Source organism: Mangifera indica, chromosome 20 (genome assembly GCF_011075055.1).
Source record: "Mangifera indica cultivar Alphonso chromosome 20, CATAS_Mindica_2.1, whole genome shotgun sequence".
Taxonomy (NCBI): domain Eukaryota; kingdom Viridiplantae; phylum Streptophyta; class Magnoliopsida; order Sapindales; family Anacardiaceae; genus Mangifera; species Mangifera indica.
The window spans coordinates 11,889,619-11,915,063 of NC_058156.1; the positions used below are offsets into that span (position 1 = coordinate 11,889,619).

General features: G+C 33.3%; 4 protein-coding genes across 5 annotated transcripts; 2 read left to right on the top strand and 2 right to left on the bottom strand.

The window, feature by feature from the left end:
- Nucleotides 1-2,863: 2,863 nt before the first annotated feature.
- LOC123204614 (transmembrane 9 superfamily member 2-like) lies at nt 2,864-6,814 on the bottom strand. Its single transcript, XM_044621374.1, has 7 exons — nt 6,594-6,814; nt 5,821-5,861; nt 5,151-5,733; nt 4,892-5,029; nt 4,613-4,769; nt 4,030-4,514; nt 2,864-3,525 (listed from the first exon to the last, which is right to left on the bottom strand). Exons 1-7 carry the CDS (start codon nt 6,743-6,745, stop codon nt 3,306-3,308), a joined length of 1,776 nt encoding a protein of 591 aa, XP_044477309.1. The 5' UTR covers nt 6,746-6,814; the 3' UTR covers nt 2,864-3,305.
- Nucleotides 6,815-7,842: 1,028 nt separating this feature from the next.
- On the top strand, nt 7,843-8,485 carry LOC123203932. The gene has a single exon (XM_044620420.1). The coding sequence runs from the start codon at nt 8,022-8,024 to the stop codon at nt 8,352-8,354; it is 333 nt and encodes a 110-aa protein (XP_044476355.1). The 5' UTR covers nt 7,843-8,021; the 3' UTR covers nt 8,355-8,485.
- A 3,004-nt stretch (nt 8,486-11,489) lies between these two features.
- Nucleotides 11,490-17,259, top strand: LOC123204565 (potassium transporter 25-like). 2 transcript variants are annotated; one of them, XM_044621294.1, is made up of 11 exons: nt 11,490-11,583; nt 11,725-11,774; nt 13,531-13,774; nt 13,855-14,097; nt 14,206-14,259; nt 14,393-14,443; nt 14,723-14,983; nt 15,104-15,156; nt 15,253-15,373; nt 15,465-15,719; nt 15,968-17,259. In XM_044621294.1, the coding sequence occupies exons 2-11, from the start codon at nt 11,730-11,732 to the stop codon at nt 17,029-17,031; spliced, it is 2,391 nt and encodes a 796-aa protein (XP_044477229.1). In that variant the 5' UTR covers nt 11,490-11,583; nt 11,725-11,729; the 3' UTR covers nt 17,032-17,259. The 2 variants fall into 2 exon arrangements, with proteins under 2 accessions (XP_044477229.1, XP_044477228.1); XM_044621293.1 differs by lacking the exon at nt 11,490-11,583 and having other exon boundaries at nt 11,590-11,774.
- A 2,001-nt stretch (nt 17,260-19,260) lies between these two features.
- Nucleotides 19,261-22,740, bottom strand: LOC123204472 (dihydropyrimidine dehydrogenase (NADP(+)), chloroplastic-like). The gene is made up of 7 exons (XM_044621141.1): nt 22,122-22,740; nt 21,524-21,787; nt 21,249-21,419; nt 20,895-21,007; nt 20,614-20,800; nt 19,637-19,746; nt 19,261-19,536 (listed from the first exon to the last, which is right to left on the bottom strand). The coding sequence occupies exons 1-7, from the start codon at nt 22,401-22,403 to the stop codon at nt 19,380-19,382; spliced, it is 1,284 nt and encodes a 427-aa protein (XP_044477076.1). The 5' UTR covers nt 22,404-22,740; the 3' UTR covers nt 19,261-19,379.
- Between the last annotated feature and the right edge of the window lie 2,705 nt (nt 22,741-25,445).

The window sequence follows — 25,445 nt, forward strand, 5'->3', positions numbered from 1 at the left end:
ACCATTAATATTATGCAGACGCCGCACACAAACTTTCTTCCTCTGTTTTTTTTAATATTGATTAACAATAATAAAATAATATTAAAATATTATTTTACTTAAATACCTTTAAATATATTAAATTAAATTAAGAGTGTTGAGATAACAAAAAATTATCATAAATCAAAGGTGGAGAATTGAAGTACAAATAATAAGAGAAAAATTACAATAAATCAAAAGGTGTAGGTTGAATCAAAGAGTCAAGTGACATTAATAAAATCAATAAAATTCATCGAGATATTATTTTCTCATCTCAACAAAATTGACAAAACAATCATGTTGGTGTTCTTGTCTTGTTTTAATCTTATTTTCTCTTATGATTTTGGCAATAGTTAATTCGAAGCGGATGAATCACGAATCAATGGTAGAGTTGATGTTGTTGGTCAATTGGACGAGCAATTTTTTTTTTTGGTGGATTATGTCCTCGACTTCTTCCAGTGATCTCTACAATTGCTGGTAGTGGGTGGTGGAAGAGTGGCGGTGGTCGGTGCGGTGGAAGAGTAATTTTAATTTTTGAATAAGAGCAATTTTGTAGTAATAATTATTTAAGGGTAAATAATCACAATTGAGTTTAGGGTTATTGATATTTGTTTTTACTACGAGAATTAAATATTTAATAAATAAAGGAAAAATTATAAAAGTATTAAAATTATCTTAGTAATTTTTTTTTTTATACGTAAGAAAAAAAATTATAGTTGAATTATCCTAATTTTATCCAACATGTAAGCTCGGTAATTTCACCTCATATCTCAACAACATTTCGAAAACATATAAATCATTAAATAATATTTATAAAAAAAGGTATATAACTATTTTCCATCTAAGGTTTACGGAAAATCTTTATTCTCACCATTAAATTCTTTAACTATAAACTATCTTTACAAAACTCAATTTCATTAGAAAAAGCTATCGGTGAAAGCATTTTAACGCTATTTTACTTTCTAAAATTTAAAAATAAAAAAAATTATCGATAGAAATTATTAGATCGAATTGAGACAAGAGAAATTTGGCTAGAATTACACTCGGTAAGTGCAATCTAATAAGATGACACTTCTTTTAGTACAATTCTGTAAAATGTGATTTCACTAGATTGTAATTTAATTGCTATTTTAATTAGCTTACACATTTTTTAGTATGATTTGATCAAATTTGAAAAAATTATATATATATTTTTCTACGATTTAAATAGTCTGATTTGGTTAGATGGTTGATGATTGTAGTCATTGTACTATAATAATTTTATAAAATAAAACTAATCACGGGTAAAACGGTTTTTTGTTTGTCTAACAATGTGTCATGGGTTTTTTTCATTAACAAAATTGAGTTTAAGATCAAAGTTTATAATTCAAAAATTCAAGAAGTGAAAACATGGGTTTTTTCCGATTTTTTATTATGGATATTATTTTGTTAAAATTATAATTATTATCAAACAAATAAAAATGCAGGACTACTATAAATTTGAATAAAAAGGTCAAAAGGCATGAATGTTTGGTGATAAATTCAAAATATTGAAGGGCTCTTTCTTCTTCACATTAATCTCTGAATAATGCCTTCGTCAATTCCATATTTTTATTTGCATTTAAAGAGCTCTAACAGTACAATCATGAAAATTGCCCACAAACTGACTCCTTGTCTCCTCTGTTTTCAAAATGCTTTTTCAAAACATAACTTGCCAAAGGAATGGTTTGAAAATTAAAAGAGAGAGAGAGAGAGTGTGTGTTCATGTATGAGTTTAGGGTTAGGGTTTTCAATTTTTTTTTTTTTGATAAAATTTAAAATCAAACTCTTATATATTTAGGCAAATTCCACATCAAAAGATATGTTGCACACGTGTGTACATTCTACATTACTTGAAAATATTAAGATATGAGTGGTTAAATAGTTTGTAAGATCTTTAAATTATTAAAACATGTTTTAAGTTACAAATTCTAAAAGCAAAATCATAATCAATATTGTACCTAAAATGAATAATATCTTAACAATGGATCAGATTGTTGGATTAAAGATATTATACTTAATCGGTTCAATAGTTATAAGACAAATAACTGAATTCAGATATTGATATATTTGATGTGGTTAATTCAACTCTAAAAAAACAGTTTAACTCAAATGACATTTCTCATCACAAAATAAACATAAAAATAAAAACAAAACTAATATTTCACAATTCCTTTTATAAATTTCGGAAATCTTTTTATGTAACTGTTTTGATGCATTACCTTTTTATGTAACTATTTTGATGCATTACCGTATAAGCTTATACATAAATGTTAACATATAAACTTATATGACACTATTTTTAAGGTTGGATTCAATCAAAGTTGCTCGGATTTAATTTTGAATTCAAATCAAATATTAAGTAAACTTAACAGTTTTTGTCAATGAATCGTATCTTTGTCATATCAATTTTTTAGGTTTCAAGGTTAATGCCCTAATGATCCAAATTAGAGTGGTCAAAATCATCCAACCACAATTTACCCTGAAACATTACATTCTCATACCCTCTAAAACACGTTATAATCTTGGTAAATTAATCTCTTTCTCACTGACCTTTAAAAATATGTATGCAATATGAAATATAACAATAAGATAGCAATAAGACAGGAATTTCAATGATGATAACAGGGGCTCATTTAAAGCTCTCGCTCAACCTCCATGAGCTCAAAAGTTGAAGGCTCCATATCGAGTTAAAAACAATTGACTCAAACTCAATTTCAACTCATCTCAAGAAATTTCAGTTAAACTCTAAAGCAAGTTGCAAACTCAATTGACTGAAACTATATATTTATTAATTACCCTCCGTATACAAAATCAGAAAGTAAGATTTTCAAAGTGCAAATGCAAAATTTTAAACTTTTAGGAGTTCATTGATATTACACTTAAAGCAAGCTGCTCAACATTTAGCTAGAGCTCAGCTCAACAATAATCAAGCTAGAGTCTAACTCACCATGAGCCACACTGAAAGTAACTTGCAACCGGCTCAACTGGTTTGCAACCTTAATGGAATCATACTAAGAAATGGGGGGGAAAAGAAACTTATATTGCAGAGTCTAAATAAAAGTAATCGTACAAACTTTCTACTTATATAGTAATCAAGTTGTAAAACCTAGCATCTCCAGAAGCAAGAATCAAGATGAGCCCTGCTCCTGCTTTTGATACAAAAGGTGAGAAAATTACCGTAGAGCAAGGCTGCTTGCTCTACTCCTTGCCTGTGAGATGAGAAGCATAAAAAACATAGAAATGACGTTTCATTGAGGTTGAACTATCTACTCACATTTGATGGACCTGTATATGTGGCGGACAAAAAGCAAGGCGGCGCGGAAGCCAACAGTTCCGAGCATGAGGAAGAATCCATAGCAGATGCAGGCCATGTAGCCAAAGAAGAATGATGTTTGCATGAAGCCAGACATATCAGAACGTGCAAAGTAGTAATACAGGCAATAAGTGTAGATAAAGAGGCCAGTTGATCCACCACATAGGAAAGATCTGTCACAAAAATCACTTGTAAAGATCAGTCTGAACAAATTTTCATACCTCCAAAAAAATAATATAATCATTTTTTCCAGATTACATATTCTCTGAGAGATCAAACATTTTTTTTTTTCAGAAATTAATGCTTTCAGGGATCAGGATACCTAAGCCTGGGCTCAAAACTCCATTTTCCTTGTTGCTTACAAATTTGAGAAGAAAATAAAACAAAAAGATAACTCCAAGTTGATATTCCACTTGTATTATAATTCATAAAGGCACTACGGAATTATGTAAACATATGATGATAGAAAAAATCACTAACATTAGTAAATCCAATAAATTAAAGCAGTTCTTTAATGTAAAAAGTAGGATATTTGGAAAGTGTAATATCAAATGATATGCAAAGAATGAGAATTCATGCAAATTAATAAATGGTAACCGCATGGAAATTCAATTCACCAAATATGATGCCTATTCTTGGCAAATAACCAAATCAAATGCCTAACTATAGTTACATACCTCCACCACCACTCATGGTCCTCAGCAGCCAGTTGGAAGTAGGTCAATGCAACCGTAATGAAAGCAGTGACTATCAATAGAATAATAAAGACGATAAACAAGATGCTATATATAGTGTAAATCCTGTGGCCCCACACACTAGCAAATATATAGTAAAGTTCGATGTAAATAGCACTGAACGGAAGAAATCCTGCCATTGCCATCTGAGGAATTGTCCCACGGTACCATGGTAATGGTGGAATCTCTCTGGGATATTTGGTTGTGCGGCAAGGAGCTTGGAATTCAGCCTTGCTATTTTTCCCCGCTATTCCACCCAACACTAACAAAGGTGAAGTAACAAGAGTCCATATAAGAACTATCACCACTATTGTGCCAAATGGAAGAGCAGCAGTAGCAGTGTAAGCAATTGCAACAGTATTCAAAAAGCAGAACATAAGGAACAGTGGTCCACAGAAGAGACATCCTGTCAACAACAGATTTCTGACCTGCCAAGCCAGAAAATTAAACATATGAGAATGAAATAAAGTAACTTCAGGTCAGATCAAAACCTGAATCCCAGCAAAGAACATCAATAAGCACATACCCAGTTTGTTCCTTCCAACTGGCAATAGAAGGAGGCAGCTGTATAGCCAGCAATTCCTGATGTCAGAGCATATATGACAACCAATGCAGTAAAGAGAGCCCCTCTGTTGTAAGGATAAAATACTCCAACTAGTGCAAGCAGGAAGATGAACACAGTACTACAAATGCATTTATGAAAACAACTCAAAAACACATTTATAACATTATAATAAGGAACATATAACTTCCTAGAAAATCAAGCTTTTGTGCTTTGGATAAACTAAACAGGCAGGTTACTTACAGAGTAAATAGTTGGGTACCAGAACCAAGTGAAGCAGCAAATAGAGACTTGTATTTTGGGTATCTGAATACATCTCCATGAATGTATTTCCAACCAGTCTCTTCTTGGTCTTCTGCTGATTCTTCATCATGGGCATACCTTTCAAAGGGTAATATAAACAAAGTTTAACAATAAACAAATTAAAAAAAAAAAAAAAACCTACCAAAATAGACATGTACATCCCAGATTCAAGATAATGAAACATAAAAGTAGTTCTTACTTGACAAAATCATTCTTGAGGACTCGCATCAAAATTGTGGCAAGAAATCCAGTTAGCAGAAGAACTGTCACACATGAATTTATGATAGAAAACCAATGGATCTCCAAATGATGAGGCAATGAGGATGACTGAGAGTACTTGTCCATCCTCTTCTCAAATGGGATGTTTGTTTCCTTCCATTTCACAGTATATAAAAATTCTACTTCTTTGTCTTGGTCCTCAGTAAGATCAGCAAGGGTATTGGGGTCAGTGCGAACATTAATTTCAATCACACGGTCTTTGTTGTAAGCAATATCAAAGTGAATATGCCTGAAAAGGTAATATTTATACTCGTTGGGTTCTTTCCCTTCCTTGTCAACCTTCCCGATGAAACCCCAAATGGGTAAGTCATCATAGTACATCTGGAAGTAGTAATCCTTCTTGACAGCAGATCGAAACTGTGCCACTTCTTCCTTTGTGAGCTTTTTCTTGCACACAACTTCAGAATCTTTATCACGTAAGAAGTCAAGCTGGTATGGAGCACTAACCAAACGATCCCCATTCAACACTTCACCCAGAGCTTCTTTTTTCTCCTTCAGCTCAGCTGCAAAAGGTATGGCAAAACAAAAAATTTCAGCAACAATATCTCAGATATATATGGAAGAGGAACCCCAGAAAAATAATTACACACCTGGCAAGCAAAAGGGAAGATCAAAATAGCGATAGGTTTCACTGCAGCCAAAAAGACAAAACATGTTAAACAAATAATGCTTTACCTTTAGACTTCAAATGAATCTCCAAAAAAAAACAAAAGTCACTACATCGGTACAGCTAAAGAATGTGAAAGCATCACAACAAAGACACAAACCAGGTAACATGACTTGGATTTTCAATATGTAATCTCAAAATTATCTGGTTATTTCAACTCATAAATAAATAAATAAATAAAATAAGTTTCTTTCATTGATCATTTAATAAAGTCAGTTCAAATAAATAACATGCACTGAACAATTTTACTTGAGATCACAAAACAAACAAATAAACAAAATTCAGCATCATGTGAAAGTGTCGTGCAATGTTACTGGGAAGTGAGATGAACAAGTAACGTTACACCAGAACACAGTAACGTAAATAGGATTTTCAATACTTAATCACGAAATTATCCCATCATTTCCTCTCATAGAATAAACAAACAAATAAAAATATTTCTCCAACATGTAATATTTCAAAACAAAATTCCCTTTTTTCCACGAGTTCATTATCTGATCATAAAACAAAAACAAGATCTGCCTCTAAGCTCCAAAAATCAACACAAATCAAAATCACATTATCCTGGTTCTTCATTTCACCGACAAAAAAGAAACATCAACCAAGCAAATTTCATCAGATCCACCGACAACAAAACCAAATCAAGAAAAAACAAAAACGAATTTCAACACATATTTGAGTAACATTACAACGTACCTTGGATTGTGAAAGGGCCCGACCTTGTTAGCATAAAGAGGGACTTGGTCTCTTTCTTTGTAACGGTGATCCGATGCGTCCGACCTCACCGGATCAAATCCAGATACCGCCACTGTGGCGATGACAAGCACCGCCATAATCATCCGCTCCATTTTGTTCTGGTTTCTCTCGGGAACAAGATCGAGGTTAGGGATAACTGATAAGTAATATTGAAATCGAAAATCGAATTCAGATTTTATGGGCAATGAAACGGCAGCGTTTTGGAAAGTCGGATGGTGACGCGCGGCCCATAGAGAATTTTGATGTTACACCAAATTATCTTTTATTTATTTCTGTTTTTTGGGTTTTACGTTTTAATGACGTGGACATTTTTTATTGGTTGGAGTTGCGAGAACGTGGAGGTATAGTGGGTCTGCAGTCAACGATTGAAGAAGACCTCAACCTTCCGGTCCAGATCTGGGAGGCAAGAAGGCCTTGCCTTAGGATTTTGACACGAGAGATGTACTGCAGATAATTGCAGGAAATATCAGGGTAGAAAATGTGAATATACTGAATAATAGTCTTATAACGCCATTGCGGCCAGTAAAAATCATTTTCAGGAATGTTAGGGTCCAGAATTTTTCTAATAAAAGTTACAGCTGTCAATTTTTAGGTGCGGCTCGTTAACCCAACGTGATCTGTCATGTTAAAAGTGGGTTTGGCTTGTGTAGATTTTTTGACATAAAATCTAATTTTAGATTGTGTTAAGAGTTGTATTATTTTACACTATACAACTCCTTTCTTGATCAAACTAATTCAAATTAGAGTACGTTTGAATTAGATATTTTTAATTAATTCTAATTTAAACGAAGATTAGGTTGAAATTTTTTTATTTAAAATAACATGATTTGAAAACACAAACTATTAAATATAATAAAAATAATAACTTTTATAGATATTCAATTTATGGGATAAGTAGATTTGGTCCAAATTAACTCAAATTAAATTATAGGTTCAAATCGAACATGTTTATTTTGTGTTAGAGTTTTAGCTTAATAAGTTAACTTAAGATCGATTCATTTGTTAACTTAGTAATATTGTTCATCTTACTCATAATATTGGTTATTCTTCTAATGACATTATTCACTCCTCAACATTTATTTCTTGTCATGTTGTGCACCCTGAAATGAGTTTAAGCTCGATATTATGGGTTGATCTGAGCTTTAAGGTTAACTTTGATCAAATCAATCTTAGAAATCAGGGAGTAGAACTAACTTTTACGAAATATGAGGGGTGAAAAAAACTCCTATAAGCGTGTTCTTAATATGCCAAGGGTTGCTGGAGTTCAAACTTTCCTGGTTCAAAAAGAAGATAGAAGATAAAAGACGGAAAAACGGTGCCCTTGAGGTAAGAGATCGGGAAAGTGAAATTCGATTGCAGAAGGAAAGAATGTCAGATCCGTACGAGAAAGTGAAGGCCGGCCGCTTGAGCTTCAAGGACGGAAGTCTCGCCACTCGCAAATCCATCGACAAGAAGAAAAAGAAGAAGAAGCACAAGAAAGACGACGAATCTCAGCCGTCCACTGTCATCGACGGTTCCGATAACACAACCGACGAAGCCGGTCAGATATACACCATCGACGCCGCCAAAAACATGAAGTACGACGAGCTCTTCCCCGTCGAGACCAAAAAGTTCGGTTACGATCCTAAATCCAACGTTAAAACCGTCGGAGACGCGCTCGATGATCGCGTCAAGAAGAAGGCTGATCGTTACTGTAAATGAAACAAACTAAACGAAACTCTCTGTATGTTCTAAAACTACACCGTTTTCGTGTTTTAAGCGTTTAATTGGTGAATTGTGGTTTATGCTTGCTTGCGAGCTAGAAAGAAGTGAAACAAAACTATATTTGAGAATCTTGTTGTGTCTCTGCCTTTTTTCAGCATTTAAGTTCTTCAAATTTTTGGGCTTTGTCTAGGACTGCGATGTTTGGAGTTACTATTTCTGATAAGCTTCCCAATTGGTACGTTGCCGAACTGTGTCCATTCGTGTTACAAGACTTTCTGAAATTTCTGGAATTGGGTGGTGTTAGCAAGAGTTAGTGCATCGGAAATGGGGGTTTAGGCATTGTTGAACCAGTTCTGATTTCAATTTCTAGGTTCTTCCTGCATTAGAATTTGATTATGGTCTTGCTTTCATAGGTTGCTAACTGGCATTAAAATTTTGACCTCTTCAAAAAGCTTTGCCAAGTTTGCCATCATGATCACAAGCGGCAATCTCTAGCTGTATAGCTAGAAGGGCTTTAAAGAGATGGTCTATGTAATATAGAAAAAGATGAAGATAAGTAATTGGAGGTAGATTTTTCTCTGTTAAAAAATGATGCTTTACTGCTGATCTGGTAATGATCCTATAGGTTTTATTATATCTATATTTGGAAAATGGTATGGGAGCTTGCTTCAGAGCATGAGTGCTTGTCGGGTGAGTGGTGAGGGCAAATTGATGTGATGGGTGTCATGTGCCCCGTGAAGTTTGTCACAGTATTTGTAGTGGCTGGGAAGCTTTTCTTAAGTTATAGACCTGCAAAGTTTGAAATAGGTTAGGCTTGTAGTTTATAATTTTCTAATTCAGTATATAAGGGAGTTTTAGTTAGTAGTTACATTGTTTGGGTCATGGTGTTGATTTTCAGAAATTATTTTCGAAAGTGGTATATTTCAAAACTTTGTCAATGACTCAATGCATTGCTAGTTTGTTAACTTGCTTTAAAGTTGGGTTAGTCGTGTTAACTTTTTTGAATTATTGAGTTGTGATATTGTGCTTGACTTCATGGGTTGTAAAACTATTGCCTTGAAGGTACTATGAATGCATTTGTTAATGAATATCATGATATTGCCATATTCTCCAATATTGTTCAACTCAAAGGCACTCGTGTATGAAGGAGATTTGCAATAAATGATATAAATTAGTCCATCTCTATGGTCTTTAAGAGTAATAACTGGTTTCCATCCCTATGGCAGAACTCTTTGTTTTTGTGGGAGCTAGTTATTTTATGCCTATTTGTACTGATTATAAACATGGATGACCGAATTTCATTCTTTCCTCTGATTTAGACTTGAAATTCGACTGATGATTCCGGGTTAGTAATTCCACTATAGTCTGTGTTACCGACTTTTGTTTAGAGAAGTTAGAGTTAGGACATGCCTGTTACCAGGTAGATATTGTAGGAGCATCTGTCACTTGGAGGAAACAGCTTGTTGGAATTTGTCACTCCCATTATTTTCTTTTAACTTCTATTACTTTGTCCTCGATAAGGGTATTACCAATTTCTCAAATCTTGAACATGTTGTTCTATAGGCTGCTATTGGATATCTTCATGATGGCTGCTGTCATACTTTTAACTGTTGTTACTTTCTATCTTGGCCATTGATATCATTTTAGTAGTATAGACAGTACATAAGATCATGTTAGGCTTGATGTTTTATTTAAATTTGGATTATACTTTCTATAATGCGTATGTAGATTTTTACCAGTAATGTTTTCTTATCCTTCTTTCTGCTTACTGTCTTTATTCTAATATATACTTTTCAGGCCGAATTTTTGAGTTCGAACTTCTGATTTATTTATGCTAACCATAATGATTCCTCTATGCAGATGAGAACTAGCAATTCTTATTAAACTTGAATTAACTTAGTTCTGATAAGTCATGAATGCGTGTTCTGTTACTGCAAGGTTGAGAGTGAGATGTTCTTTTCTTGTTGAGTTATTTTCTGTATTGATGGTAGGTGATTACATGTCGCTCACATAACATCTTTAGATTAGTTGATTCAGTTGTAGCATTTTTGGTCTAATAGTCTAATCCATTATCAAGATATTGTTTATTTTAGACACACAATTCATCATAATTTTACTTATGGTTTTGTATCTCAAAACTCATGTTGACAATTTAAGCAGTTCACAAATTATTTATTTAATTTTGCCTTCTCATATCTAAGCGATATAAGATGCACACATATATCTAACATTTTTTATGTGTTTTATCTTTGTGAGATTCGATTAAGGATGCCATAATTTAAGTCAAATGAATCCGAATTTGGGCCAAGTTTAAATAATGTTCAATGTGAAATCAGTTTGATTTCAAAATAGAGAGTTTGATTCAAAATTAATTTTAGATTTGGTCTGAATTGATTTACAATAAAATACTAATTTTATAACTTTCAAATGACAAAATTTAGATATGATGGTTTTGTAATTCGTTTTAAATTAATAATAAAATAAAAGTGAATTAGTTATTACGATCAATTGATTAATTAAAATTTTGAAAATGAATTTGTAGACAAACTCTCCACTAAGTGCATGATATTTTATTAAAAATCCCATTTCCCTGCCATTGCCAAACCAAAATCCGCAATTTGCTCATAAAAAGACAAATCAAGCAACAGCCGGCAATCTAAAAGCAGACCATGTGATGTGAATTGTGGTACATAGAGACCAAATCACCTTTATCCAATTAAATTATTACATTATAGTTGGGTAATATAACCTAGATTTCAAATAAAGTAATGTGAAATTAATATAAGTAATTGTAATAAATGATGATATGTATCCAAATTAAGGATAAATTTAACTAAAATCAAGTTCGAATAAAATTATATTAAGTTTGATTTGAATTTAAAGCATCATGTTTGAAGTTAGGTTTACGAATTGTCACATTAGAGAGACAAACAATATACCAAAAGGTGAATTCACATTAGTTGAATTTGAATTAAATATGAATTCGAATCCGAATGAATCCAAAATTTCGAATCCGCAAGTCCCACGTGAATGGGACTAATTTATAATTTACTAATGACTCTTTTCTCTAAGATCACAATCAGATATAATTAGTTATTAAATTTTACATTTTGAAAAGAATCCCAGACGTCTTTCCCTATCATCACTATCAGTCCAGCCTTCCCTCTCTTCCACCGTCGCGTCAAATAAATTATCAGCAGAAACAGAAAAAAACAGTCGAGCATTGGTGACCCAACAAAACTTCCCACTTTGTTTTTATTTTTTATTTTTTTAAATTTTTCAAAATTGTTTTTCATAGATTTTATCGCTACATAGTGTCTTTTCTTCATATACATTCATTCATTTTATTTCGCTTCTCTTTGTAAAGTCTTCATGGATCCCCCTCTCAGCCCCAACACCTTCTCTAACAGCTTAAAGGTACATTTTTTAAAAATCTTTTCTGGTTTGTTCTACTGCATTAACATGAACCCACTTGTTTATGACTTGATCCAGTAGTTTAATAAACTCAGTGGCTTTGGTCGTGGCTGAACTGTTTAGAGGTAGTTTGTGTTAGTTTTTGAATTTTAGTGATTTTATTGATTTTTTGGGTGACTGAAGAATGTTTGTTTGCCTATTCATGAAGCCTCTTGGATTAAGATCATATGTTTATGATATAACTACTCTGCTTCTTTCTACTGCATAAACCCACTTGTGTGTGTTGATAGCAATGTGAAATATCTTCACTTTTTGAGGTGTTTTGAGTTTGTTTTTAACTTTTAAGGGTTTACTTGTTTTTTGAGATAATTATGGGGGTTTTTAGCTATCGGCGGATGGTTATTCGTGGAGATTTTGGATTTAGATCATATGATTTGATGCTAGTTAGAGATCACCAGAATAAACACCATCAGCTTCAGCAACAAGCCAAATTACTTGTATGATATGTTTATACTTCCAAGGGTAGTTTATGTTGCTTTTGAAACTTCAGGGATTATATGTTAGTTGGAATTATTAAGAGGGTGAATTGTACTTCACATGGATAGATATAATTATGATATGATGAACAAACTTAAGTTGTCTTTCAATTTTCTGTGGTGTATATGTCTTTCAAATGACTATCAATCAATGTTTATAGACCTAGACCAGGCCTTGACTTAGTCAAAGGGCCGGTTTGCAGGTTGATTAATCTAGTTGGTCAAGTAGACCAATGATGTCAATATAGCATTAACAAGATATAATTAAAATTTTTAAATGGTATATGATGTTAGCATGACGGTTGGACCAATCTGACCTAGCAGTTGAACCGTGGCCCGAAATGATTCACTCGGTTCAACCCGAGGTTAATTTGTTTTGATGGATAAAACAACTTTTAGCTATGACCTATACTAAATTTGTCATTGGTTCCCAGTTGAGTCCTATCCGAGTTTTAAACACTTCTATTAATTAGTTAAGAGTTGGTTAAGGATCTGAACTAGTTCTTGGAAACTTTGAAGGTGGATTTGAATTTAACTACTTCTAAACTGCTTCTTCTTTGTCTTCATTTTTTAATGTTTCCTCAGATCAAAATTTGTTCGTGTAATTTTGTGGTGGAATATGTAGTTACTTGAATTGACACATCTCACATTGCAGGCAAATAGTGTCCAAATTGGCTAATAATCCTTGGATTGTCCCAACTAAGTAAATGTACTTTGAGTGAAGGATGTTCATGTAAAGCTCAATCTGCAAGGTTTAGGAACTCTAACTGTGATTGTGAAAGCACAAAGTAACTGAGTTCCCTCTCCTGTATGAACAGTGTTACAAGCTGCAGATAAAATATTGAGATTTTCAATGCCTTTCTGGAAGGCAAAATGGCAGTTTAACTGCTGACTGTTTCCAGTCTGAAAATGAACATTATTTGATTAAAAAGCCAATATGTGAGAATTCTCAGACATTTAGATGACTTTTCTGAAGATACTAATCTCCCTTCATATGATAGTTGTTGTAAATTATAGACAAATTAAGCTAAATGTGGTCTGCATTTGAGCCTATGTCAATCTGAAGATGTTTCATATCTCATTTTGGATACATAGTGAGTGACCTCACAATTGTCATTGTTTATTCTTGTGTCCATCCAAGTCTTATTTTTACTGCTATATAGTGCCCCTGAAGTTCTCAGCTTCCATGCTCTGATTTTTTTTCTTGACTTGACACACTGCAGAAGGATTCGTGGAGGTATACACTGCTTTTGTCCTTCCAAAGCATTGGAATAGTTTATGGTCGCCTGAGTACTGCTCCTTTATATGTTTTTGAAACACTTTCTACAATAGGGGATCATCCTTCACACGCTTTCAAATCAGAGGAGACTGTATATGAACTCTTCTCCTTTATTTTCTGGACACTGACCATTGTTTCTTTACTGAAGTATGCCTTCATTGTATTGAAGGCTGATGATGATGGAGAAGGTAAAGCCTTTTAGTCACTGTGTGATTGAAAGGATCAGTTTACCAGAATTTCAGAGTGATTGTTTAGCATATTCTTGCAGGTGGTCCTTTTGCTTTGTACTCATTATTATGCAGGCATGCTAAAGTCGGACTGCTTCCCAATGACAAAAGTGTCAGTGAGGTTACAAGCTATGATGTAAGAAGCCCTTCTATGACCAAGTTTGAATCTAGAGCTAGAAGGGCCATTCAAAAGCGTAAGAGTAGCCACTATTTAATGCTGCTTCTGGCACTTTTCGGTTCGTGTATGATGATTAGTGATGGGGTGCTTACACCAGCTATTTCTGGTTTGAGATCTGATAACTTCATTGGCCTTCTATTTGTTTCCCCATTTCTTCTATGATCAATGGATCGACTGAGATGATTTCTTTTCCTTTTCTTTTTCTATTTACCAGTGTTATCAGCTTCACAAGGTCTTCAACGATCATTGTCAGATATGGCACGTACATGTAAGAGCTAGCAACAAAATTGAATATTCAAAAGACTAAAAAAGAGGGGAAAGTGTGGTGCCAAAATGTAATGTCAAATATATTAGTCATCATTTCATAATCTAAATGATGTTATATCTTGTGATCTTTTCAGTGTCTTCTTCACATGATAAACAGGAGGAATTATCAGAATATTTTAAGAAATGTAAGTATTCTTAATGCGAGCAAATTTCCTTCATTTGAACATCTTTAACATGAAGTTTTATGTCATTTGAATGCATAATGCTCAAATCCTAAATATGTCATATGCTACTCAATCTGTATACTCATTTGTTTTTTATGTGTCTCTTTCAGCTTGGTCCATTCTGTGTGTTCTGTATTCTTTTGAGCTTGGTCTTTGTTATGTGTTAGATGAAATAAATAATTTTAGCTCAAAATACTGATATGCGAATTTGCTTGACTTTTTTTTTTTTTTTGGTTTCAGATGTACCTGTTCCCTTAGCATGTGCTATACTGGTATGCCTTTTCACCCTGCAGCATTATGGAACTCATAAAATCGGGTTCATTTTTGCTCCAGTTATCATTTTGTGGCTCTTTTTTATTGGCGGTGTGGGTTTCTACAATATTCTCCACTGTAACCCCCACATCTTTTATGCAATCTCCCCAACATACCTGTATAGATTTGTAAAAAAAATTGACAAAGATAGTTGGAGCTCATTGAGAAGTATACTACTCTGTGTAGCAGGTTGGTGTTGATTAAACTTGTTTATTTTAGTTATGTTTCATTTTACTTGTTGAGGCTTATTTGAAATGAATAATCATCAATTATTTGACTACTTGAATGTGAAAATTCTCTGGTCTGCAGGATCAGAGGCAATGTTTGCTGATTTAGGTCATTTCTCAAAGAAATCGATTAAGGTACTAAATATAGTTTACTTCCACTCATATCTCAGTTCAGTAGAAGGTGTACTTCAAACAGTTATGAAGATTGTGTTTTTAGAATTTCCATTGCAGATGACATTTGTAAGTGTGATTTATCCAATTCTTATTTTATGCTATGCCGGTCAAGCTGCATTTATCTCCAAACACTTGAATGCTTCTGATGAGTTAATTCATCTCAGTACATCAATGCCTGGTAAGTCAGATACTTGCTTTACTTGTGTCTTCCAAATGCTTCTGCCAAGAATTAGTTTTGGTAACTCATGGAAAGAATATGGCAAATCCAGGATCTTTCCGCCATATCTTTGTAGCATTGTCTCTAATTGCTTCAGCCGTAGGAAGCCAAGCTACCATAACAGCCAGTTTCTCCATCATAAACCAGTGCCTTGCTCTTGATTGTTTCCCCCGAGTAAAAGTTATACATACATCAGATACGAAACATGGGCAGGTCTATATTCCAGATGTGAACTGGTCACTGATGATCCTTAGCCTCACCGTTACAATTGCTTTCCATCAAGTTGTTCGAATAGCAAATGCAGCAGGTACGCTCTGCTAACAAATTTCCTCATTTTTCCTCTCGTCTCTAAGTTATGTATCACATTAGAGAAAGGAGAAATAGATGTACTTCATGCATCAGAATTTCACTTTTTATTCATATGTTTTATAACCCATTGAGAATAACTGTGAAAATTCACACATACATTTTCTGGATTGATGATTTTGGCATGGAATTTCATGCTGTGTCATGTGTAGTATATTCTGTAAGAATAATTGGTTGAATCTCCTGCAGGTTTGGCAATAGTTTTAGGAATGTTAGTGACAACATGCTTGATGTCACTTGTAATTGCACTGTACTGGGAGATGAGCTTATTCGTATCTGCTTCCTTTTTGATATTTTTCGGCTTCATTGAGTTCATGTATCTCTCAGCTTGTATGCTGAATTTTCACAAGGGAGCTTGGTTTCTGGTTGTCCATTGTTCATTGACCTTGATTATCATGCTTTCCTGGCATTATGGTACCAAGAAAAAGTATGAGTTTGACATAGAAAACAAGGTATCTACAGAGTGGCTCACAGATCTTAGCCCAGGCCTCGGAGTTTCCAGGTTATCTGGAATTGGCTTTGTCCACTCTGATATAGTCACAGGAATTCCAGCTTTTTTCTCACATTTCATAACTAATCTTCCTGCATTCCACCAAGTGCTGATCTTTGTGTCTTTCAAGTCACTACCAGTGCCTTATGTGCCCTCAAGTCGGCGCTATCTTATAGGCAGGGTTGGGGCAAAAGACTATAAAATATATCGCTGCATTGTTAGATATGGTTATTGTGATTCCGTGAGAGACACGGATGATTTTGAGGATCAAATCATTAAGTCAATCGGAGAATTCATTTCCCTGGAAGAAAATGATCCCGAGTCCCTAACATCAGCTGAAGGAAGAATGATTGTAATTGGAAAGCCAATGCCGGATGGACATGCTTTAATACCTTTGCTCGAAAGCCACCTTGATGATGAGCATACAAACAATGGAAGTCAAAAAAGCCCGTTGGCAGATTCAATCGAGAGGGATTATGCTCCTGCCAAGCCGAAAAAGGTCAGGTTCACTTTGCAAGCAAATAGCCCTAAAATTCACGAGTCTGTAAGAGAGGAACTACAAGAATTGATGGACGCCCGAGAGAGCGGGACTGCACATTTCCTGGGGCAATCACACTTAGCTGTGCGTGACGGTTCCAGCTTTCTGAAGCGTCTGCTGGTGATGATCTATGTTTTTCTGGATAAAAACAGCAGAAAGCCTCCAGTGGCATTGAACATTCCTCATGCTGCTCTTGTTGAGGTTGGTATGATCTATACAATATGAATTAAACTTTGTATTTTGGTACATTTTGTGTAAATAAGGCGAAAAATGTAACAATCTTGATACTCTTGGTTAGTTAATGAATCGTTTGAATACCATTGAGGTTTACTTCTGTTGCGATTCCTGGGTTTGTAATGAAACTGAAAGAGAAGATTCTAATGGAAATTGTGATGAAACTCTTTATTGAAAGTAATAAAATTACAGCATAAAATTATTTTTTATGTTTGGTTATTTTTTTTCTTCTTCTGTGATAATTATTCCGGATTTGAATTATTATTCTTTTTCCCTTGTGATTTGAACAAATTAAGTTCAAATTCCAAAACAAACAACTCAAGATTTGAAGTTAACCCATGATAGGATTCAATTTGGTTTAAATCCACCCATAGCTGATATTTGAAACAAAGTATAGCTCTTTTAATTTTTGATAAAACCATAGGGATGACAATATAATGGTTTGGAATTTTGGAGAAACCAATAAAATAATGTACAGGCAAATATGGTCATAATAAAAATAATAAAACTATGTGTTTACAATTGTACATACTTAGATATGACATTACATGACTAAGTGATTTTGAATTAAAGATAAAATAACACTTAATTATATGATGACATATATAAACGTATATACAATTATGTACCCAAAGTGGGTACCCATAGTATTCAACTACAATAAAACTTTGTGTACTCATTTTAGATACACAAATATGTACACACTTATATGTATTATCATGCGATTTGATGATTTTAAATTAAAGATAAAATAACACCTAATCATATGATAACATGTATAAATGTGTACAGATTTGTGTACCAAAAGTAGGTACGTATAATATTACTCATTGCACTATTTTCTACTCAAGTTTTAATGCAAAGACATAAACATCTGCAAGATTTTAAAAATCTAAATACTCACATATGAATTAACTTCTGTTATAATTTTTTAGTAGAGACAAAGGTAAAATCGTCATTTTACCATTAAACTCTAAAACCCTAAAAATTTATATCATTTTCTCCCATAGTTTAGAAAACTAACAATTTTCCCCCATGATTAAACTTTGAAAAACTACATTTCTTCCCCTAGGTTTTTTCTTTTATCTCCAACAATTGAATGTCATTCTTGTTGTTAGCTGGCTTTCCCACCATCTTCTTCTCCTACTATCGATGTTCCCGTTAGATCAATTTCGTTAGACGAAGACAAATCATCTTTGTTCGATTGACAAATCGACATCAGACAAATCTTTTAATGTTGATCCATTGGCCAAACAAAGACGATTCATCTTTGTCTAATTGAAGAAACGAAGACAATTCTTTTCATCAGACGAAGATGGTTTGTCTTCGTTTGACAAAATTGGTTTAGTGGGAACATTAACAACGAAAGAAGAAGTTTGTGGGAAGACTGACAACAAAAGAAGAAGTTTGTGGGAAGACTAACAGATGGCAGGAATGACATCCGAGAGTCGGAGAAGGAAGAAAAAACCTGACAGAAAATGTAGTTTTTCAAAATTTAATCATAGAAAAAAATTGTTAGTTTTATAAAATAAGAGAGAAAAATAATATAAATTTTGCGGGTTTTGGGATTTTATAATAAAATAACGATTTTACCCTTACCTTTAATAGAAAATTCTAACAAAAATTAACCTATAAATGAGTATTTAAAATTTTAAAACTACATGAATATGTGTTTACCTTTACATTGAAACTTAGATAAAAAATAGTCTTTTGGTTTAAAAATATTTTATTATTAATTCAAAAAATGAATAATATTATGATATGTTTCACAACACAATTCAAAATTTTTTTATAGTAATATATATATCCATACTAAACAAAACATTGTGCATACATATTGATAAAACATAGCTTTTTAATTTGTTCCATATATATATATATATATATTAATTTTGTGTGACATTAAATTATACACAAAATTTTTCTTATATAATAACATAAACATATTGAATTATTACTTTTTTTTTTTACCAATTCAAATTCTCTTATAGTATGGACCAAACATTTATTATTTACTATTGAAAGTATTAAATAAATACAATTGAAACTATATGTTTTGGAAGCATCGTGATCGTCTATTAAATTGGTCACATCAGGCCTTTTACCAGGTCAACCTCTAGTCTAAATCAAAACATTGCTCCCTGTGAAAACTAAGCTGTTTCCAAGAATTTGAATGCATAAACATGCTTTCGACAAATTTGAGAAGAGTCATTTGACATATATATGAACATTACTGTTATTTATAAGGTGGAGTTAGGTTCAACTCACAAGAAGATATGAGTTTGTAGCCCATTTTATTTGAATGATACAAGAGCAAAGGATGATTGTAGCTGTGAATATCAGTTAGAAACCATGCTTTCCGTCTCTTTCACGAAGCCATCCCCGGTCCAATCTTTGTCCGACTGTAAGCCTTTCTTCACCGCTTTCCTCTGTCGGATAGCTTCTTGCTGTCTCTGTACTAAGTCTGTATGAGTTGTGAAATACTCTAGAGAAGCCCTGAAAATCCACGGACGAATAAGAAAATACTATTAGTAATCCCTGCAATTATCCTAACTTTCTTATGATTAGCACCTCAGATACAGTTCATCTTGCATACCCTCGGAAATCTTCTATGGTCGAGAAATTGTGCGATCTCATGAAGTCCTTCAGCTCTTCGCAAAGCTTCTTCACAAGGGGATATCCATGCATCATAACGCCAGTGCAGACCTGCAAACAAAATTATTGGTGTTAACAATGTGTCAGATACTATAGAGAAATAGATAAAATGCCATGATTTAAGTCAGGTATTTGGCCCATCATAATACACACAAGAAAACTCAAAATTAACACATTGCTTTTGCAGAGAGCTGCCAATTCTAGTAGAACTTAGAAAGATTTCTGTCAAGGTTGAAGGCTGTGATCATAGATCAATCAAGAACAATGTCTTTAAACAAACATTCACGGACCAGGCAATTTTGGAGCCAGTGATCTATTTCTTCGCATCCAAACACCAACATAACTTATTCGTTACAGACAAACATTTCTAAAACCAAGAAACAAACAAATTAAAGCATTTTTTCAGGTTCAAACTAAAGAAACAGAACAAAAAAGGTTTATTGGGGTGACCAATGTTGAGTTGGAGAAAAAGCCAAAACTTGGCAAGCACAGACAGAAAAGACATGAGGACGGTCATATCTATACTTCTCAGGTCATTTAACTATGAAATTGTTCAATGAGAAAAATATTGAAGATTCAAAGTTTAATAGTTCTATAAGAAGGTCAAAGCAAAATCTAACTTTAGTACTGAAAATAATTCCATTTCATCTTAATATTTCAAAAAGGAAATGCAAAACAATATGAAGTCAAATATATGCACATCTCTTCGCTTATCTTATAAAAAAGAATCTCTCCCAGAACACATATATGAATGAGAAACCCAGATAGCAAAATCGGACAAGACAGCTTTGAAGTCAGATACCATAAGTGCCACTAATATAAGACTAGAAGGAAAAGTAACATTGAACAAATAAGCATTAACAAGGAAACAGATTGTTATGACCAAATAACAAATAGAGAATTATGTTTTGGACCTACCTGAACAGTATTTGCTCCGAGAAGAATAAATTCAGCAGCATCAGCACCTTTCTCAACACCTCCAATACCAGAAAGTGAATAGTCCCCATCACTAAATTCAGCCTTCATCATTTTTGCAATATTCATCACTTTTCCCAGTGCAATAGGATGGACTGCCTTAAAAGAATAGCCTCCAGGTGTAGAGTAACTAATAACAAAATTTAAATAAATCAAATTTCTTTAAAACAACACTAAGTCAAAAGGTAAAGAGTCATATCTTGCTGAGAATTGAGAGTGCCAACCCCTCAACACAAGGTTCAGGTCGCAAAGTCTTGAGATTGATTCCCATAATGCTCATGATTGTGTTAATAGCAGACACCCCTTCACATCCTGATTTCAGAGCCACCCTTGCCGGCTATGACATATAAATAAAATAATGCAATAAGCATTTGGAAAAAAAATTCAATATACATCTACAATATAGAAATTTCCAAAGAGGTGATTGACAATGGAAAATATAACCGAAGTATTGTTTATTCCAATCAAAAGTCATCCCACAATACGAAATTTTCTTGTACAATCTCATCCACTAAATCAATGCACTAAATGATGAAGAAGATATGAACAAATAAATTTAGTTGTGTTTTAAAGCAGACCTCAGTAATGTCAGTAATGTTAGGAGTCATCTTTGCCCACACTGGAACAGTAGCTTTTGCATTTATCCATCCGCAAACCTCCTCCAGCAGGCCGCAGTCTTGGCCAACAGCTGCCCCCATTTTTCTCTCTGGCATTCCGTGGGGGCACGAGAAATTAACTTCAATGGCATCCTACACAACAACATAATGCAGGACAAAAAAAGTTAGACATCAATACTCATTTCAAATCAGAACAAAACAAATTCCAGTAAATGTAGACTAGACATTAATCTTACAATCCCCGTTTGCTCAACTCGATCAATAAGCTCTTCCCAAGCAGCCTTGTCATACTCCTCCATAATTGAAGCTATGAGAATCCTATCTGGATACTCTTCCTTCAATTGCTTGAATTCTTTAAGCATTGTTTCGAATGGCCGGTCACTTATCAGTTCTATGTTTTCCCATCCAATAATCTGCCCTTTGGCAGAGCCGTTTCCGTCCGTCCTTAAGCGGGCATATCTCGGCGTTACATTAATAACCTTAGCTGCATCTAATGAAACCTATGAATCCATATTGAAGGTAAACATCCATAAGCTAGGGGGCAAAATGTAATGAAATTGAAATACAACGGGCATAATAGAAATTGAAAAAAAAAACTGATGAAACCTATATGTTCATACAACAATGTTATGTGCACATAGTTTTTACTGAATTTAAGTATATAGCTGATATGTCTTCATGTGATTGTGTACCTGAGTTATGTACCAAAAATATGTATTAATAGTTTTATTGAAATCCATTTTGAAGGTAAACATCCATAAACTGGGGGCAAAATATGATGAAATTGAAATACAAAGGGCATACTCGAAAAAAAAAAAAATAAGAACAACTCACAGTTTTGGCGATCACAGCACCCCAGCCTTCATCGAAGGCTCTCTTCATGACAGTATAGTTGGTTCCAGGAGGACCCGACCCGATAACAAACGGGTTGGGCATGTGAAGTCCATTTACTGTAACACTCAAATCCGGTTCTGAAGAAGAAGGCTGAGCTTGACCCAACACTCTGAATCCAACTCGGGAAACGGGTGAACTCAAACTGGGTCGAACTGGACGAGTCAAAGGGAACTCAGCAAAGGCAGGGTTGCCTCTGATGTGACTCAAATTCAGGGACGCCATAAATGAAAAATCAGACTATTGAGAACTTATTCGAATTGAATCTGAGTTGAAAGATACTTTTGGGATCTGGGAAAGAGCTTGAAAAAAGAGTTGTAAATTTATAATTTAAGGGATGAAGACGACGATTAAGATGCCATAGCATGTGAATACATGACTATTTACAGGGCAAATCTAAGCAAAAATTTGACATCTAGTGAGAAATTACGTGGGGATTCGTTGGAATAGAGGGAATTAAATATCGGTTTGATTAAAATAATTGAATTGTGGATGAAGATTTTGACAAATTCATAGCTGGCATACAACTATAAATTGGAAAAGAAAAATCAATCCAAACGGCGTGCGTAAATGATCCACGGAACAGACGCAATGTTTTGAATGCCAAATAAATATCTAAATTACGTCTAAATTTTTTTCACCCTTAAATTTCACAAACTAACATTTTTCACCTTTTCAAAATACTGTAACAATATTTTTAGAACCGAATTGGATATTAATCCAGTGAAGGGGCAATGTGGTCTAATCAATGATCAGATCGACTGACCGATAGTTAAATCGGTTAATTATTCAAAAATAATATTTAAAATTTCTTTTATATAATTTATCATAAATAATATAATTTAACTTATTTAATATTAAAATATTTTTAATTTGATTATATAAAAATTCAAATATGATAAATAAGGTCTTGAGTATATGTTTTTATAATAATTTTTTTTTTAAATTATTTTTTTATGTTGACTCCCAATCCAACTAGATAGTTTAAATAGTTTAATCGAATTTAATAGAGTTTAATTGCAAAAATTATTCTTAGGTAAATCAAAACTAGTTTAGTTAGTGGTTAATGGTTCAACTAGTTGCAATGATTGACTCAATCCATTTTTTTAAACAATGTTGTTAATAAAATTAGTTAATTTGTAAGATAATCATATTGAAAATATGAAAAATATTTTAGAATTTTTAATATATATTAAAGATAAATGACATTTTTTGCTCCAAATTTTAATAAATATATTTCACCCACTTTCATAAAAAATATTGAATTTTAAAATCTAAAATAGTTATAGATGACTTGACAGTTGGAATCGTACTGAAATGATATAATTCCAATCACAAACGTATTAGGATAGTGCAATTTTAATTTGAATCGCATCAACCATATTAGTATGATTCTAACTAGAGTTGCAATTGAAAACACACTGATATAGTGCAATTTTAATAGTATTACACTACTTCGATGTGATCGTGATGAAATCATACTAGAATTGTAAAATTTTAATGGAATCATACTATTTTAATGTAATTATAACTCTAATTTCAATTAAAATTAGTGTGATTTTAACTGAAATAGCATCGAAATGGGTGAATCTAGTCAAAATCATCTTGGTATTATGCGATTTCAATATAATTACACCATTATGATGCAGTTATGATGAAATTACACCAAAATAGTAGGAGTTCAATAGAATCACATCATTCCAAAGCAATTTTATCCTTAATATCAATTGTAATCGATGTAATTACATATTTGGGACTGGTTAGGGTTACGGTTATGATTTTTTTTATTTAAAATGGAGGTTTAAATGATAATTTTGAAGTTAGTAAAAGAAAATGTAATTTATTTGTATTTTAGAAGTGTAATTGACATTATATTTGTATTTGTATAAATGGACAAAAAACTCTTTCATCACCGTTGAAAATATCATAGACTGTGCATGGATACTTTATCCTTCATCTACAAAGAATCTGACATGATTGATTTTAAAACATATGTTTTTAGGATAAATTCTAGGGGCCAATTCTGATTCAAGAGGCTCCCTTTTTACAGTGGTGAATTTTCTAACGTTGAAAACTTATATGAAAAGCTTTGAAAGATTATTAAAATCAAGTTCCTTTATACGGTAATATTTATATAAAGGCCAAAATATTTATTCCCATCCACAGGTTGGATGTATATTCAAACTCTTATTAATGGTTAAAATTAATAAATTTTATTAATTTTGTTAATAAATTTTTTAAGATTAAACTTTGAAAAGTTACATTTTTCCTTACGATTTCAATTTTTCAAAACAATTTCTTGGAGAACTGTTGGCTTATTCAACGCTCTCTATCCCTCCCGATGATGCCCTTCCCTCTTTAATAACTTAAAAGTTGTCTCCCCCAACACAGTTTGTCCAGAAGAATCAATGAAGACACTCATCTTTGTCTATTCGTTTGGATGAAGACGCTTGTCTTTGTCAATTCGTCTTCGTCCAGACCAAGACTTGTCTTCTTTGGTGAAGGCAAATTCGAAAGAAGGGAGAGAGATGGTTGAAAGGTGTCGATTGCTAGAGAGGAAGAGGATTTTTCGAAAAAGTGAAATCCCATGGGTAAAATGCAGCTTTTCAAAACTTTATCCTGAGGGGAAATTATTAATTTTCCAAATCACATGGGGGTAATGATACAAATTTTTATATTTTTTAAAATTATTGGTTAAATGATGATTTTACCTCTAAAATTATCAGATTTTATTAGCTTTAACAGTTCATAAGTGAGACATTGGGTTTTTAAAAATTGACAGATAAGAGTTTTAAATACATAAAACCTTGGGTGGAAATAAGTAGGGATGGCAATGGGGAGGAGCGGGGAGGGGATATCAATCCCCGTCCCCGTCCCCGTCCCCGTTACGGGGATAAAAAAGAATCCCCGTCCCCTCCCCGCGAAGGAAAATCCCCTCCCCATCCCCTCCCCGTCCCCGCAGGAAAAAATCCCCTCCCTATCCCCGCCCCGTCCCCGTGGGAAAAAATCCTCTCCCCATCCCCGCAGGGAAAAATCTCCTCCCCATACCCGTAAATATAAATTTTAATTCCTTTATGTATTTCAATAAATAAAATAAATCATATTCTCCCAAAATATCACTTGCTACAAGAACTACAAAATATTCATTATTATTTTAGTTCAAATACAAAGTTTTCATAAAATCTAACAATATGCAATAATCAATCTCTTCATTAGTAGCTCTTTATGTATGTGATTTAGGGTAATTTTATAATAATATTAAATTTA

What these genes read in the sequence shown, in the direction of transcription:
- LOC123204614 (XM_044621374.1), bottom strand. Translation starts at nt 6,745, where the DNA reads ATGGAGCGGATGATTATGGCGGTGCTTGTCATCGCCACAGTGGCGGTA. An exon ending in GGGCCCTTTCACAATCCAAG is followed by an intron (nt 5,862 to 6,593) that starts GTACGTTGTAAT and finishes TTTTGGCTGCAG; the next exon opens with TGAAACCTATCGCTATTTTG. An exon ending in AGTTGGAAGGAACAAACTGG is followed by an intron (nt 4,515 to 4,612) that starts GTATGTGCTTAT and finishes CTGGCTTGGCAG; the next exon opens with GTCAGAAATCTGTTGTTGAC.
- LOC123203932 (XM_044620420.1), top strand. Translation starts at nt 8,022, where the DNA reads ATGTCAGATCCGTACGAGAAAGTGAAGGCCGGCCGCTTGAGCTTCAAG.
- LOC123204565 (XM_044621294.1), top strand. Translation starts at nt 11,730, where the DNA reads ATGGATCCCCCTCTCAGCCCCAACACCTTCTCTAACAGCTTAAAG. An exon ending in GCTTACACCAGCTATTTCTG is followed by an intron (nt 14,098 to 14,205) that starts GTTTGAGATCTG and finishes TCTATTTACCAG; the next exon opens with TGTTATCAGCTTCACAAGGT. An exon ending in TCTCAGTACATCAATGCCTG is followed by an intron (nt 15,374 to 15,464) that starts GTAAGTCAGATA and finishes TGGCAAATCCAG; the next exon opens with GATCTTTCCGCCATATCTTT.
- LOC123204472 (XM_044621141.1), bottom strand. Translation starts at nt 22,403, where the DNA reads ATGGCGTCCCTGAATTTGAGTCACATCAGAGGCAACCCTGCCTTTGCT. An exon ending in GTGCTGTGATCGCCAAAACT is followed by an intron (nt 21,788 to 22,121) that starts GTGAGTTGTTCT and finishes ATGGATTCATAG; the next exon opens with GTTTCATTAGATGCAGCTAA. An exon ending in CCTGAACCTTGTGTTGAGGG is followed by an intron (nt 20,801 to 20,894) that starts GTTGGCACTCTC and finishes TTTTGTTATTAG; the next exon opens with TTACTCTACACCTGGAGGCT.